The sequence below is a fragment of the Maniola hyperantus genome, chromosome 3 (assembly GCF_902806685.2).
Source record: "Maniola hyperantus chromosome 3, iAphHyp1.2, whole genome shotgun sequence".
In the NCBI taxonomy this organism is placed as follows: domain Eukaryota; kingdom Metazoa; phylum Arthropoda; class Insecta; order Lepidoptera; family Nymphalidae; genus Maniola; species Maniola hyperantus.
In genome coordinates, this window is record NC_048538.1 from 6,464,701 (window position 1) to 6,480,697 (window position 15,997).

The 15,997-nt window shown below is 39.1% G+C and overlaps 1 protein-coding gene and 1 long non-coding RNA gene across 6 annotated transcripts in view; both read left to right on the top strand.

Moving 5' to 3' along the window:
- EcR (Ecdysone receptor) overlaps window positions 1–8,523 on the top strand; it is a 315,697-nt gene extending 307,174 nt beyond the window's left edge. For 3 of the 5 annotated variants that reach the window (XM_034984765.2, XM_034984764.2, XM_034984762.2), the window contains 5 exons: window positions 168–460; window positions 1,900–2,079; window positions 3,030–3,191; window positions 4,182–4,404; window positions 4,813–8,523. In XM_034984765.2, the coding sequence (XP_034840656.1) occupies window positions 168–460; window positions 1,900–2,079; window positions 3,030–3,191; window positions 4,182–4,404; window positions 4,813–5,111 (1,157 nt within the window). In that variant the 3' untranslated portion in view covers window positions 5,112–8,523. The remainder of the gene's footprint in view (window positions 1–167; window positions 461–1,899; window positions 2,080–3,029; window positions 3,192–4,181; window positions 4,405–4,812) is intronic. The other 2 variants (XM_069509638.1, XM_034984763.2) reach the window with 1 other exon arrangement.
- Window positions 8,524–8,529: 6 nt separating this feature from the next.
- LOC138404750 (uncharacterized) lies at window positions 8,530–15,154 on the top strand. Its single transcript, XR_011238553.1, has 2 exons — window positions 8,530–10,270; window positions 10,919–15,154. It is a non-coding gene; the product is annotated as an uncharacterized lncRNA (long non-coding RNA).
- The last annotated feature ends 843 nt before the right edge of the window (window positions 15,155–15,997 follow it).

Genomic DNA, 15,997 nt, shown 5'->3' on the forward strand with positions numbered 1-15,997 from the left:
ATGGTATACCGAAGTTACCGAAGTATAACTTCAGAAAACTATACAGTATGCCTACACCTTTACATAATTATGCTTAGCGATTAGGATCGCGCAAGGGATATTTAGGCTTAGTCCTAATGAAAATAAAATGATGACGAGGCAGTTACTTATTAAATTTGAAATTTCAGGTTTCTTCAGACGGAGTGTTACCAAAAATGCGGTATACATATGCAAATTCGGTCATGCGTGCGAAATGGACATGTACATGCGGAGAAAATGTCAAGAGTGCAGATTAAAGAAGTGCCTCGCGGTCGGAATGAGGCCAGAGTGCGTGGTGCCAGAGAACCAGTGTGCGATAAAGAGGAAAGAAAAGAAAGCACAGAGAGAAAAGGACAAACTGCCAGTCAGCACGACAACAGTAGACGATCACATGCCGCCCATAATGCAATGCGATCCGCCGCCACCTGAAGCCGCTAGGATTGTAAGTTACCTTCATATAACTTTTAGAAGCATTTTTCTACCATTGATATGAAAAGCCAAAACCTTATAGCCTTGCTAACAAATAAGAAAAAAAAGAGTTACGATTTGGTTTTGCATATCAATGATACTAGTAGTATGTGTGAATCCCAGGTGGAAGTAAGTTAGGGCAGCGAGGCGGATGGGTCTGCGGGTAAAACAAACACTTGAGACTTCTAGAAAGAATTTGCATAGAAGCCCGCGTCCTATTCAAGAGCTGTCGCCCCGTTGCTTTCACTTATGACTGCGGGTGCTAAGGATTGTATGCCAGCTGAGAATCTGGCTTACAAGCTTTAATACCTTCAAAATGTAATTTATTAAATTATTTACGCGAAATTGCATGAGACTAGTCAATTTAAAATAACTTTAGTGTTTGTACAATTAGAAAAGTTTTTATTATCCAAATAAAGTTTTACAAACGGCTTTTCAATCAAGTTAACCAGCAAAAACTTGGTATGTACTCGTACATGATAAGTAATTGAATTCTCGTGTATTGCTGAGGCAATCAAATCTACGCACTTTTAATTAATATTAGTCTGTCTGTTCTTTACCAAGCGATAGCGCATCCTTTATCCGATTAAGTTGCAACTTTCTTCTGGCTTAGTACCTGGCTTAGTACCTACCAGCAACCAGGGGCGTGCAGGTCATAGAGGCATAAATGCTCTGCTTACCACAGTTGTAATTTAGCTCAATGCATATTTTTCATTATGACCTGCCAATGATGAGGTTCCTAGCTAACTAATGCCTACCCTGGCTTCAAACCTGTGCACGCCACTGCCAGCAACGTACAATAGCAATAGTAGTGCATGAGTTCAAACATATACCGTGCATTAGCTAGTCATGCAATATATTTGACTAAACAAAAACTAAATTATTTCTCAGTAGGTATGTAATTATTAAATAAAGGATCTTCCAAAATACGTAAAATCATCGTTCTTTATTAGTTTTAAGTGTACAGTACGCGGCCAAAATTGATGAACATCGATCTTTAGAGCAGATTTGTAGAGCACTGTCTCGGTCGTTGAGACCGACAAAACGTCATATGTTTATGAGTGACAGAGACAACGCTCTACAAACCTGAAATGTCATTCTAAAGGCCTATGTTCATCACTTTCGGCCGCGTACTGTAATAACCATTTTAAATTATCGATTAAACTAAAAGAGTACGTCATTATTATGTGACGTTACATGCAAGTACGCGCGTTTTGATATTTGATAAAAAGTTACTGATTTGACTAGTTGTCGAATACCGTATGATATTTCAGGAATGCGTTCTATATTCTTTCATTGCATGAAATGTTTTTGATATAAATATAATTTATTTTTATCAAGTAGATGAGCATGCATTTCTGTCTTTCCCTAACCGACGACAAATGATTAATGTTTGTTGTTTCCTACGTGAAGCTGGAATGTTTGCAGCACGAAGTGGTCCCGCGGTTCCTCTCGGAAAAGCTCCTGGAACAGAACAGGCTAAAGAACATCCCTCCACTAACGCCCAACCAGCAGTTCTTGATCGCGAGGCTCGTGTGGTATCAAGACGGATACGACCAGCCTTCCGAGGAAGATCTCAAAAGGGTTACACAGGTTAGTAATGAGTTTTTTAATATAAAAATAGGTAGCTAACGAGCAGGCGGGTCACCTGATGTTAAGTGATTACCGCCGCCCATAAACATTTGCAGCACCAGAAGAACCGCCAAAGTGTTGCAGGAATTTGTAGATGCGCCCCCTGAATAACGCCATTTTGAGATCTAGTGGGGACACCGCCGAAGGGAAGTGGTTTTTCCACAGTTTGCATGCGCGTGGGAAAAAGATCTGGCACAACGAGTGGTCGAAGTGCACCAGGGACGTGTGGTGAAGGTGAAAACTCTTACGATGGGGTTGTGGAAAAAGGACGGTGGAATGCTCAACCAACTCCTCAGAACACTCCCAGAATACGCAATATTTTTAACAGTCAGTTGTATGGTCGCTGGGCATGTCCTGCAGATCCTTGCATGACAGGTCTCTTACAAGGGGAGAAGGAAATATCAGTCATGTTTGCTGCTCGTTTTGACTTATAGAGGTCAACTACTGAATATAGGTATTTCCAGTAGTGGACGTCTATTCGTTGAGACGAGGATTAAACATGACTGAATATTTCTTTCACCCCTTCAACTGTGCGGGAATCTGCTTAGAACTGGTTCGATAAAATACCAACGGATTACATTCGAAAATCGATCGTTCGGTCCTCTAGCCTTGTAATAAAATTATTGACCATCCAAAAGATCTTAGACAAAATTCTTGATTTCGAATCGCCCCATGATTGTGGGCGCTCTTACAAGGACAAAACTGGGTCTCGCGGGTATTAGTAATCTGGTGAAACATGGAATAACACGTTTAGATACCATAAACAAAGCGGCTGTTATGCAATGTCACAAACCTAGAGCCGTGATAATTTTTAACATAAAACTTACGTTTTTATTACATCTTCTTTTTCGTAGGACTGGTCCAATTTTACCATGTTTGTAATGTACTCATTAATTTTTTGTTATATTTAGACTTGGCAGGCAGAATCGGACGAGTCTGGCGAAGCGTCAGACCTGCCTTTCCGTCAGATCACAGAGATGACCATCTTGACGGTCCAGTTGATCGTCGAGTTCGCTAAAGGCCTGCCAGGGTTTGCGAAGATCTCTCAGCCTGATCAAATCACGCTTTTAAAGGTACTGTCCATTCTTTTGTCTCTTATTTTTACAATTCTGTTTGGTACTAACTACTAACTAATTAAAAAAAATTGTGTCAATATTTCCTTATCTGGGGTTTTCATGTCATGTCAATCTTGATTTCTATCTTGGAAAGATATGTTTAAAAGAAGATTATCATGATTTCCAAGAATGTAACGGTTTATATGGTAGGAAGCATTACAAAATGAAAGCGTAATGCCGACGTTAGGCCCAAAAGTGGCCAGCATATTCTTATTGTGAAAAAATTATAATATTTGTTTAAAATTTTAAAGTTTTTAATACTTATATGATGCATGTATTTACGATTACTGTTACTGTTGATGCAGTTGTTGAAAATCGATCCTAAGGAAAATAAAAAATAAAAATAATTTGGAACATATTCAACTCTTTTTTTAAATCCATATTTTTACCAATAAATTGCTGTATTATATGCAGTTGATTCCATATAGTTTCATGTCTAGGCACCCAAGGGCTTAATTTACTATGGCCACCTGGCATCCCCTTTCTTGCAGAATGCCGGCAGGATTCGGAGTCAGTCGGATAGCTTTAGAGAATTTGAATTGACGTGTTCAATCGCGATTCGCGCTCACTTTTGATTGAAGCTTTAGTTGTAGAAACTGTCGAATATTAAAATGATCATGATGTTATTAGGGCGGTTTCAGACTAGCGTATTATACGCGCGTATAAGCTCGTTTTTGGAAGCGCATGTAGGCGCGTATAGGCGCGCCTTTTGGCACACGCTCAACTCGTACGAGCGTTGACGCGCTTCTAAGCTCGTATAAGCGCGAGGTGCGAGAGACCACCACCCATCGGGCCACTGCACCGGTTCGAGCGTACACGCCGAAATATGCCCGTCTACGCGCGTCCGGTTTTTTGAAGCGCGTGTAAGCGCGTATGCTGAAACGACCGTATACGCGCAAAAAAATACGCTAGTCTGAAACCGCCCTTACTGTCGTAATTATTCCACAGGCGTGTTCAAGCGAAGTGATGATGCTGCGAGTGTCGCGACGGTACGACATGTCGACGGACAGTGTGATGTTCGCCACCAATCAGGCCTACACGCGCGAGATCTACAACAAGGCGGGCTTCGGTTACGTCATCGAGAACCTGCTGCACTTCTGCCGCTGCATGTACGCCATGTCGTGGGACAACGTTCACTATGCGCTGCTCACGGCTATCGTCATCTTCTCAGGCGAGTACTCACGAGACTAGGTGGCTTCAGCTAGTCGTCGAGAATCTGCTGCACTTCTGTCTATGAAAACGTTTGTTTTGTCTAAGTAATAAATCTGTCAAAAACAAAATCTTGCCTAATAAGAAAAGTGATGATGGGCCTTGAAATATTATTTTATTTTAATTTTATGGGTATATTTAGCAAAAAGCTATATACGTTAACTTCATTCGTGAAAAGCCGGCTTTGCGTCCCCCTATCATCCCTAATAGAAACCTGTGATGACATATCTTGTTACGAAGTTTTTGCCGCGACGTTCGTCCGGCTCGCTTTAAAGAGTCTTATTTTTCCGTCGCGCAAACTAATTCTTAAAACTCCCATACATTATTCAGGAGGGGTCGATTTTAACAATTCAATTTATTATAATTCCAGATCGGCCCGGCCTCGAGAACCCACAGCTAGTCGAGGAGATCCAGCGATACTACCTGAACACGTTGCGGGTGTACATCGTCAACCAGCAGAGCGGCTCCGCGCGGTGTCCTGTCATTTACGGGAAGTTACTGAGTATATTATCAGAGTTGCGCTCGCTGGGGATGCAGAACTCCAACATGTGCATCTCCCTGAAGCTCAAGAACAGGAAGCTGCCTCCTTTCCTGGAGGAGATCTGGGACGTGGCGGACGGGTCGTCGATGCAGCCTCCCCCCGTGTTCGACCACCCCGCCGACCTCTAGCCCCCGCGCGCCCGCCCCCCGCGCGCCCGCCACACCCCGCGCGGCCTCTAAGCTTTACTCACACGGCCTTTCGTTTCGCATCTTCGTGCTCCCACGTCGATATCTCCATGCAAACCTTATAGGCGCCCCGTACACGGTCAATCTGATCCGCGATCTGGGCCCTTAGTATAACATTTTACATCTCACCAACGTTGATATGATTCGAGCGTGAAAATAAAATGGACCTTAACTGCCTTGTTTTAAAGCTCAAGTTTGTCCATACATCTCTAGCCAGTGCTCCTAGCGGAAACCTTTCGACATTAAAATCGGTGATATTAAATTTTTGACTTTAAATCAATTAATTTAAGTTCCATTTTACTCTGAAGTTTATTGCGACTCTCGAATTATGTCAACGCTGGTGAGATGTAAAATCTCATTCTATATAAGCACACTGCGCTCAAAATTCAATGATTTAGGATATACTAGATTAGATGGGATATTATTTAAGAACATATTGACAAATTAATATCGGATGGCAACATGTCTAGATGTTTTGCTAGCGAATCGCGGATCAGATTGGTTGTGTACGGGGCGCCGTAAAGAAAAATGTCACAGAAATGTCACCATTATAGATTAATTTAATTTGTTTAGCGTGCACAGACTTGTATTATAAAATTCAGTTATTAATGAATTATAAGTTTTAACACTTGACAGGCAACGAAAACGTGTAAAAATTGTGAATAATCCTTGAAGAAGTTTAGTGGGAAATATGGCTGTGACAATTCATCTTAGCAATACTGTTAAAGTCGGTAACGAAATACTAAAACAACTCAACTAAAGGGCCAACGCTATAACTCTATCCACGGGAAGAAGTTAGTATAAGACTCTCTCTGTTACTTAATCCCATACAAATGACAGAGACGAAAATCTCAAGTCACCAACCAATCAAAAACGAAACTATGTTTTCTAATTGAATTCAGATTTTTTCTGGAAACATTTTCGAATTGAATTTCAAATCTTTTTTGAAAACATGTTTGTGATTGGTTTCTCCTTCTTCTTGAAATGCAGTCTCCTATCGGAGGTTGGCAATCATTAGGGCTATTTGTACTTTGGACACTGCTGCTCGGAAAAGAGATCGGGTACTCTTCCCGTACCATTGGCGTAAATTATTTAGCCACGATGTTCTTCTACGGCCTGGTGGTCTTCTGCCGGATATTTTCCCCTGAATAATGAGCTGAAGGAATTAGCGTATTTGCTATTTCTCATAATGTGGCCGAAGTACTCCAACTTCCGGAATTTTATGGTCTTCAGGATTTCAAGATCTTTGCTTAGCCTTTGTAGTACAGTTGCATTTTTGACACGCTGTACCCAAGAGATTCTTAACATTCTTCTGTATACCCACATTTCAAAAGCTTCTAACTTTTTACACATTGTGATTGGTTGGTGTCTCAAAATAGTTTACGCCCGCGTCCGCGTGGACTACACAAAATTCAAACCCCTACTTCACCCCCTTAGGGGTTGAATTTTCAAAAATCCTTTCTTAGCGGATGTCTACCTCATAATAGCTATCTGTGTGCCAAATTTCAGCCGGCCCGTCCAGTAGTTTGAGCTGTGCGTTGATAGATCAGTCAGTCAGTCAACTTTTCGTTTGAGCCTTCTAGTAACTTCTTGCCGTGGATAACAGTAAAGTTTAAACTCTTTCTAAGTATTCTTGAAACATGGTAAAAGTCAGACTATCGCTTCGACATCGCAGAAACGTCATTAGAAAGCGTTTTTATTTTTGCAAGTGTATGGTTTCTTTTTATAATTGAGCAGCTGGCGAACAAAACAGTGTAATTGCAACGAAATTAAATTTTTACATGAGGAGCAAAAAACTGATTGGAAACTGTTGAAATTTTACTGTAATTGCACCATTTTGATCGAAATCACGAACTTAGGATTCAATTTTAGCGCAGTTTTAGACTTACTTTACACGGAAAGGGAATGGAAGCGAATTTCTAAAATATTACACAGCATGTTGACTTCTATCTCCACACCGTAAAGCACTAATTTCTACCGAGAAAGAAAATTCCTGCGAAGTCGCCGGAATTCCCGCGTATTCCCGCCAATTATTCATTTAGGAAAGTAATTTGTGTTTTACATAGCGAAGATAGAAGTCAATATGCTACGTAATATTTTAGAAATTCGCTTCCATTCCCTTTCAGTGTAAATTGAGCCTTAGGCTGTTTGGCTTGGAAATGAGTTCAGATTTGTGAGCTTAAAACGTTCGGGTTAAAGAGAAAAAGTATTTTGATTAGAAGTGCAATTAGACCATTTTGAACGCCACTCCTTAACTGTTTGATGAGTTGATTATCTGGTACGAACTTTAACAGTATTCAAGAGAAGTGAAGCGTCGGTATGGTATAGATATAGTTAGCGCGCAGGGTGCGAGACGGGGCCGTGGGCCGCCCTCCGGAGAGAACGCTCATAGACTGGCTAGTTTAAGTGAAGTGCACGGACACTCCTGAAGGACGTGATCAAACTATTTATAAGGACAGTGAATTTTACCACTTAATAAAGGTACCGAGGTACCTGATCGTACGTATTCGGTGACCGACCGCGATGCGAGTATAGTGAATATATGTGCTGTTGAACGTTCCGAGAATATATTTAGTGTTGATAGTTTAGATACGACTGGACCGAGTCGGTCGCTCGGATACGACCGTATGATAAGACTTCTATAAGTACACCCTCCTAAATTACGCTGCGTGAGTACGCTGTGAGAGTTATAAAGAGAAAAAAAGTAATATATGAAGAGATATTTCTATTGGGTGAAAAAAGTTGATAGTTATTTTTATTTACCAAAATTAACTGTACGTTGATTGACATTTTCGATTTATATATGTATAGATATTGTGAAGTCCGCCGACGATCCGCGGGCCGTGAGCGCCCGGACGTTGTTGATCGTTTGCTCGCATTGATATGTGATATACACAACATACCTACCTAGGAGGGCAAAGTTCCCGACGAGAAGAATCCTGTGCAGACCACGCATGCACGATAACGTGAGGCTTGGCCTGTGACGTCTCTGTACAGTGCGCAAAAATTATACACAATAAATTTATATTCTAAATACGGTTAATAATATATTTTTATGCGTCAGTTGATATAATATAACCCATAAAACTGCTTTATGTCATTTGCATTGCACATCATAATACAAGGTCTATTTTCGCTTACGAGACCTACGATTCATAAAAGTCTGAGCCTTATTGAAATTTTGATTTGCAGGAAGTTATTGTGAAAATGGTAAAGCAGTTTTATGGTCGACTATACAACACATACGGTGGCGCGCAAATTGTAAAGGGTAGCGAGCAGGCCCTCGCATACCTTATAGATTTCATGATATTATGTATGCGTGTCGATTTTGCTCAACGTGTGTGCTTTTGGCATACAATGTTTTTCCTAAAACGTAAATATAATTAAAAATTGATCGCTTATTGAATTAAAAAAAGAAACTATGACGATTCTTTTTCTGTGTATTTTACCAGCAGGTGTGAAGCGTATCTCAGTGTACATAAAGTGTCCAACGATTAAAGTCCTACTTTTTATTGATTAACTTTGTTAAGTTTTGTTAAAACGAGACAGAGCTATATCTCACATAAATCTGTCTCGTTTTAACTCAATCTTAAGTAAATATTAGCGACTCTGTGTGCGGCTGTAAGGCTGAGATCTATATAGTGCACTTTGACTTTGTTCAGACTTAATATTAAGTTAAAACGAGACAGATTTATGTGAGAGATAGATGTCTGTCTCGTTTTAACACTATCTTAACTCTAAGCAAAGTCAGAGTGCGCTCTATAGATTTCACCCTGAGTGGTGTACTTACAACAAAATTATACGTCCACTAAGATACGCAATAGTTCTGCAGCCCAAGAACATTTAGCACGACACATCTCTCGCGGATTTTGCTTCGACAAAACATTGCAAGAGCCACAAGAAATTACGCACTGGGGCTTTGATTGCATTGCTACAACTCTTTCTCGCCGATTTTCCTCGACAAAGCGTTGTAAAAGCCGCGAGAGAGATGTAGCGCTGATTGTGATCGGGCAACAGCAGTGCTTATGGGCTAGCGCAAATTGGCAGACGGGCCAGCAGAGGATTTTAAATTAATCAAGTCATATTTTACACTTATTCATAAGAAATAAGGTGTATTTCAATGCTCGGAGATTGGTCTAGGAATATGTCAGCGTATTTTTCTCTGCGGTCTCCGAGCATTCAAATAATTATATATCTATCTTTTTGAAATTGGGTATATGTAAAATATGAATTGATAGAAAAATCCTCTACCGTCCCGTCTCCTAATTTCCGCAGGTCCTGTCAATGTTGTTTATATCACTTATCAATGTCTGCTCCGTGTTTGTTTATATATAGTTTATGTCAGACGTGTTATCGTGTCCCGTCGATTTTGGTTCCGACTCATGTCCCATTGTCCTGTGCCCGGGTCCCCTCGACTTAACGAATAATTATAATTTATTGCTGTGATTACATTTATACATGTTGAAGTATCTTAGGTAGGCTGAGATAAGTGTGTCTTATTACATTTAGATGTTCTACTGTCGCAGTAGCTTTCATAAAGGCATCACCAGATTCTCCTTCGAGTGTTCTTGATAACTAGTTGTTGAGTGTATGTTATATATATAAATATTATATATATACAGAATGATTCATTTTAATCTACTATGATCAGTTATCACACTGCCCTGAATCGATTTTACTTGACTATTTTGGTCTCGTAAAAAAATTACAAACATAACTCCTGCGCGACTAAGTTCGAAATTTTGTATGAGTTTTCTAACTTATTCTAAGAGTAGGATATCTGTAATATTTTTATTTATGGGATGGATGTTGTCGCTGGTTCGGTACGTTTCTATACCGAGTATTCTGGTTTCGTATACAGGTTGATTTTCGTACCGTTGTGTACAATGTACCGTAGATCGTCGTAGGCAATAATTTATAGGTTCAAACAAACAAAATAGACTATTCTTGTCATTTAGCCCTGAATTTTTTCTATGCTGATGTTGGCTGCGCATACGAATATATTGTAAGCTATAAAATGCGACCAACTGCAGCGTACAATGAATTTAGGGCTTTGTTCTTAAATTAATTGTGGGGGCAGATTTGGATAATCCCAGTTAAATGTGTTAGGCGTTGTACTAATACAACGCGATTACACGAGCGATGCGACCATCGCGTGCTTGCGTCGAATAGAACGTTAATATGCGACCATCGCGCGAATGGCAATACGGTATTTTACACCAATCGAGAAAAAAATCAAAAAATGTATAAACAAGATAGTACCTATTAGCAATAAGCAATCGAAAAATGTTAATTTCAGTTTATAAAATTATATAATGAATTTTTTCATTTTGAAGTTTTCACTATTTGAATCTGTTCTACAAATATCCAAAACGCATGATACCGTAGCCGCCATGTTAATTCCGACTGTGATGTCACATGGATTGAAATTGTAATGTATTTCACTAAGAAAACACCGTTGCTTACCAATCCCTGTGACGTCATGACAACTCGTGAATTAAAAAAGATGGCGGGTAGCGTTTTCGTGGCGAAATTTAAATGCATTTTATTGCACTTATTAACCGATTAATTTTTTTGTAAATTTTTTGGTAGGTAGTTTATTAGCACTTTAGGATCAAATTAAGAAACTTTACAAGAAAGGGTAAAATACCCTATTAGGACACCTATTCGAGATAAGTATGTTTGATCGCGCGTTCCTACGAGTAAAATTCGTGCGTGTTTGCAATGATCGCGTAATCGCGTTGTATTAGGACATCGCCTTACGCGCAAAGTTCACACGCACTTGTACTATACATATATTGATAAATAAATGAAACATTACAGTGCGCCCATGTTACCAGGCAGCTGTTATGTAGATATGATGATAGAGATAGGGCCCATGCGATGTTTATTTCAATATATTCTATGTAAATATCTTTTTCTCGTTTAATGTTAATATTTATTATTTGATACATAAAAGTAGGTACAATCCAAATTAATGGCAGCTGATTATTACAATCTTTCTCTAATGAACTTTTTGGCCGAGCTTACTATTATGGGAACAATATTGGCATAGGTAGAAAAAAAGTAAAATAGATGACATGCGCGCAACGTAATGCCCAAAAAGCAAACCAACTCTGTCCCCACCTTTTGATACTGTAAGAGTAATCATATAAAAACAGTAAACCACGAAAACACGTCACATTAAGATAAACTGCCCACTATACACAAATTTATTACACATACGAAATGCCTTATTTCGCGTTACCTGTACTGTGTACCTACATTGTTGAATGGAATATCATAGTATATAGAACCTAAAATTAATCGATCTCAATTACCCATAAGCGTTGTTGAAGCATAAATTAAGCGTGTTTTCCGTTTATCGCTGGGCAATTTGATATTTGAACCCCGAGATACCTTCCCGCGATGTCGTAAGTGACTTGTAAGTTGTACAGTGTCCGTCGTAGCCATGTTCGCAGGAGAGCTCAGTCGAACACCGAGTCGCGAAGCTCACTCTAGGTGTCCATCACTCACCGCTCGCCTATTCTTCACCATCCATTAACATTTAATGCGATTAACATATAAATTTAAGTCTCTGTCTGGTGCGTGTTGAATGTGTCTTCTTTACATGCCACTAAGTGTGTTGTACATTTACATAATACGTATGCCTGAGATTTTTGGAAGCATTTCTTAATATACGTATAAAAGTTTGAGCGTGAGACGATCGGGCTTGCACCGCGGACCGCGCGCTAGTCCGCTTTAATACATCTTTTCGACTTGTATATAATTTTAATGTAGCAGTAGGCGACTTCTAAAATAGTTAACGAAGCACAAACGTCACTGGAGTGTCTTACGTGTCTCTGCTGTTAAGGGGCGCATTGACAACACACACTGCCATTATGCGAATGTTCATGGTGCGAATTGGTATGATTGTGGTCATAGCGAGTTTTATATGACATCTTTAAGTATCTAGGATTATAAATCTAGGAGGTTTAGGAGTTAACCGTCACGAGCAACTTTACGCTATGATGCCTTATAACTGAGATGCGACATGCGCCGGGAAACGCTCGAAACGAAGGGACAATTTGACGATGCGCGATTGAGACAAGAGACGACGCGATGGCCGTCTGGGAAATATCGAAATATCTAGAGTCGTTATTGCTTACGAACTAAATCATATTTTTGAAAAACAAACACTGAAATTGCGGTGGATATTAGAAAATAGAGCAGCGAAATTTTCAGTTGACTCGATTGTCGCAATCACCTGCTGTTGTCGTATGTTTCTTTTGTCTCCATCGCTCGTTGTTAACCGTCTCTCCACAGCCCGCATATACTTTGCATCTCAAGTTTGTGACAAATATTACTGCCATTCGATAAGTAAATTGTTATACATCATTTGACGCGTAGGGATTCACACGGATAGCTTCGTAGTTTCGGTATCCGTCGGTGCACAGCCGGTCGTATTTGATACATATTATTCAATTTCGAAATTGTAATAGATTTATTAAGTACGTAATACTCTCACACGAGAAAGTAATAAGTAAATACCCTAATATAATTTGTGTCTTTAGCTGATAATGGAAAATTAGTACGAAAATAAGTTTATATCGCTCGAAAAGGCGCGTCGCGGAGTCGCGACGCGCGCGGTGAGAAGGGCCGGGACGAGATACGAGAGTCGACAAGACTGCGCAAGCGGACGGGTTGCTTGGATGGTTCGCTGTCACAACCGGTTGCCCTTTGCCTTTTAACGGCTAAAACACAAAACGGCGATGCGACGCACGACGCTTCGCTAAAACTTACGAATACGCCTATTTCACATGAAAATAACGATGATAACCGATAAAAATTGCAACACGGCTTTTGCGATCCAAGACCCTGGGCAAATCCTCAATAACAAAACATACTTCCAGTACCCACTGTTCACGATCCCTGAATGAATAATTTGGTTTGTTATCCGAATCATGGCAGTAAGATTGCGGCGCAAAATAGCATCGCTTTACAGTCTTTTCCGTTGCAAATTCGCATCACGTCGCAACGCAGTTTAGTGTTTCAGCCCTAACTCTATTTATTTGTGTTACGGACGCGAGTACAGAAGTGACCAACGTGGCACGTCCAGTCGGTCGCGAGGCGCACTGCTTCGCGACCTATATAATATACCTACATTGTACATAGATACCTTTAGATTCTTGTCATATGTTTGACATATGTTTAATTTTATTCATCTAAGAAAGTACAGATGGCTGTTGTTATTTTTATATTATTTGGGTAGAAGTATATTTTTTGTAAATGACCTCTGTATTTATCTTTTGTAAGCTTTGTAAGCCGTAGGGACTTAGATTAATATACGAGCTACGAACATTGTGATCGAGACTAATTGATTACATTGAATTTGTATTTACTGAGATATGTTTTGTTCTGCGTATAGGTATAATAATAATTAAATAATTATTGTTCGTTTGGACAGATTTTTCTTAATAATTTTTTTGTTACTTCAGAGTGCAATATGTACAAATATTTACATATAAAATATTAATGTACAGTCATTTTTTTAGTTTTAATGTGTCAACGCAATATCTTTCGCTATTCATTCGTTGAATGTACACAGGCAAGCATAATAAGTTATATCACAAGCGAGCCGAGCAGCTCGCTCCAACTATCGTGTTTTTCTAATACTTAAGTGATTAATTTTACATAGGACGGACTAGGTGATCTTTGTATTTAAATTTGCTAATTTTTTGTAGCAGATTAGATTTGTTTACTCGGATAAGATAAATAATGTACATTTTGAATTGATTTTAAAGTGATTTAGTTGTTATTTAGTGACGAATTTTTCTTAGGTGTAACTGGCAGCCTCGTGGCCAGTCCACTGATACCAGTGTGATTTGTGCAATGTCCATTAGAAAAATTGTATACATACATGCCTACAAGCATACAAGATGCAATGCCTCGCTCTTCGGCCATACTATTGCTCGGGTCAGACAGACTGAACGAAAACACTTATGCATACATTTTTTAAATTACTCAAGTAATATGAGTAATTAATTCATGGATTCTTAACAAAAAATTGTAGTAACTACTTACAGTATATTTTTAAACAGATTTTCAAAGGTTTTCAATTTGGTGTGTTTTTTTTGCTATCAAAGATGCAAGCAAGCAAGTTTTTAAGGTAACGTTAACTGTATATGAATCTGCCAATTAGTATGAACGGGAAAAGGATAGAAAACTTTCCGACCCTTTTTCGTCATACTGAATAACAGATTTACGCACAGTTCACGTTAACTTGAAACTTGCACTAGGACCTCGGTATCGAATTCGAATTTCCAGTAAACAAAACTGACACGAAATAGTTTGCGTTTACAAAGCTTTTATGCATCGAAAATCGAATCGCTTTGCGGGCGGTTTATGAAACCTCGGTTTTCCATAAAATGATCTGTGAAAAAAATGGGAAAAGTCCATCAGTACGCCAATATAGAATAGATAAATTAATATTATAATAATAATGCCACCTATTTCGTAGCAGTTTTGTCATTTCTAATAAAGAGAAATAAATAATTAAAATTAAAATGTAATTTATTTATTTTTATATTTTTCGTTCGTTCTTTCTGTACCCGGCTTTGGTGGTAAGGTTTATCATCTTCTACTCCCTATTAATCTAGTACCACGGCAATACTAGAAAGCTGATTTTACAAATTATGAGCCCATTCCGATTTTATGGAAAAGTTTTATAATTTCATAGCATTTCTTAATTGTTCAATGTCCGCACTTACTTGTAACTATGTTGTATTCCCTCCCTTACTTTTAACTTAGAGCTGCCTTTTTTACGTATAATTTAACATCGGTGAAGCGAATTATATATAGGGAACAGAGATGGAGATATGTTAAAATTTTAGAGTCAACTTTTATAAAAGATAAAACTACAAAACAAACGTGAAAAGGTGTGTACAAAACGAGGAGATTTGTATGAAACATTGTTATGCGAATAAACTTACACCTCAATATAAAATTATTTTCGTCTTTTATTTTTTAACCTTTAGAAATTGTTCTCTTCCGAGTTCTGACCTAACCACCTGTAGTGGCGTGCACAGGGTTTGAAGCAGAGGAGGCATTAGTTAGGAACCTGTTTACTGGCAGGTCATAATGAAAAATATGCATTGAGCTATTACAACTGGGGTAAGCAGTGCATTGATGCTCCTATGACCTGCACGCCACTGAGTCCACCAGTCAGTTTTGTCTGGTGGGAGGATTCGGCCGTGGCTAGTTACCACCCTACCGGTAAAGCCGTGCCGCCAAGTGATTTAGCGTCCGGTACGATGCTGTGTAGAAACCAAAGGGGCATGGGTTTAATAAAAACTGCCATATCCCTTCCGCCCGCTTCCATCTTAGGCTGTATCATCACTTACCACCAGGTGAGATTGCAGTCAAGAGCTAACTTGTATCCGAATAAAAAAAACCGGCCAAGTGCGAGTCAGGCTCGCGCAATGAGGGTTCCGTACTACAGTCGTATTTTTTCGACATTTTGCAGGATAATTCAAAAACTATGATACATAAAAATCTGTTTAAGAATGCACAGGTGAAGACCTTTCATATGATACCCCACTTGATATAGTTATCTTACTTCGAAATATGAAAATACTAATAATTAGTTCATGACCACAATTTTTTTTTCTGTGATATTAACACAAATACAGGGTTTTCAGATTTTTCCCCTAATACCAGCTATAAGACCCACCTACCTACCAAATTTCATGATTCTAGGTCAACGGGAAGTACCCTGTAGGTTTCTTGACAGACAGACAGACAACAAAGTGATCCTATAAGGGTTTCGTTTTTCCTTTTGAGGTACGGAA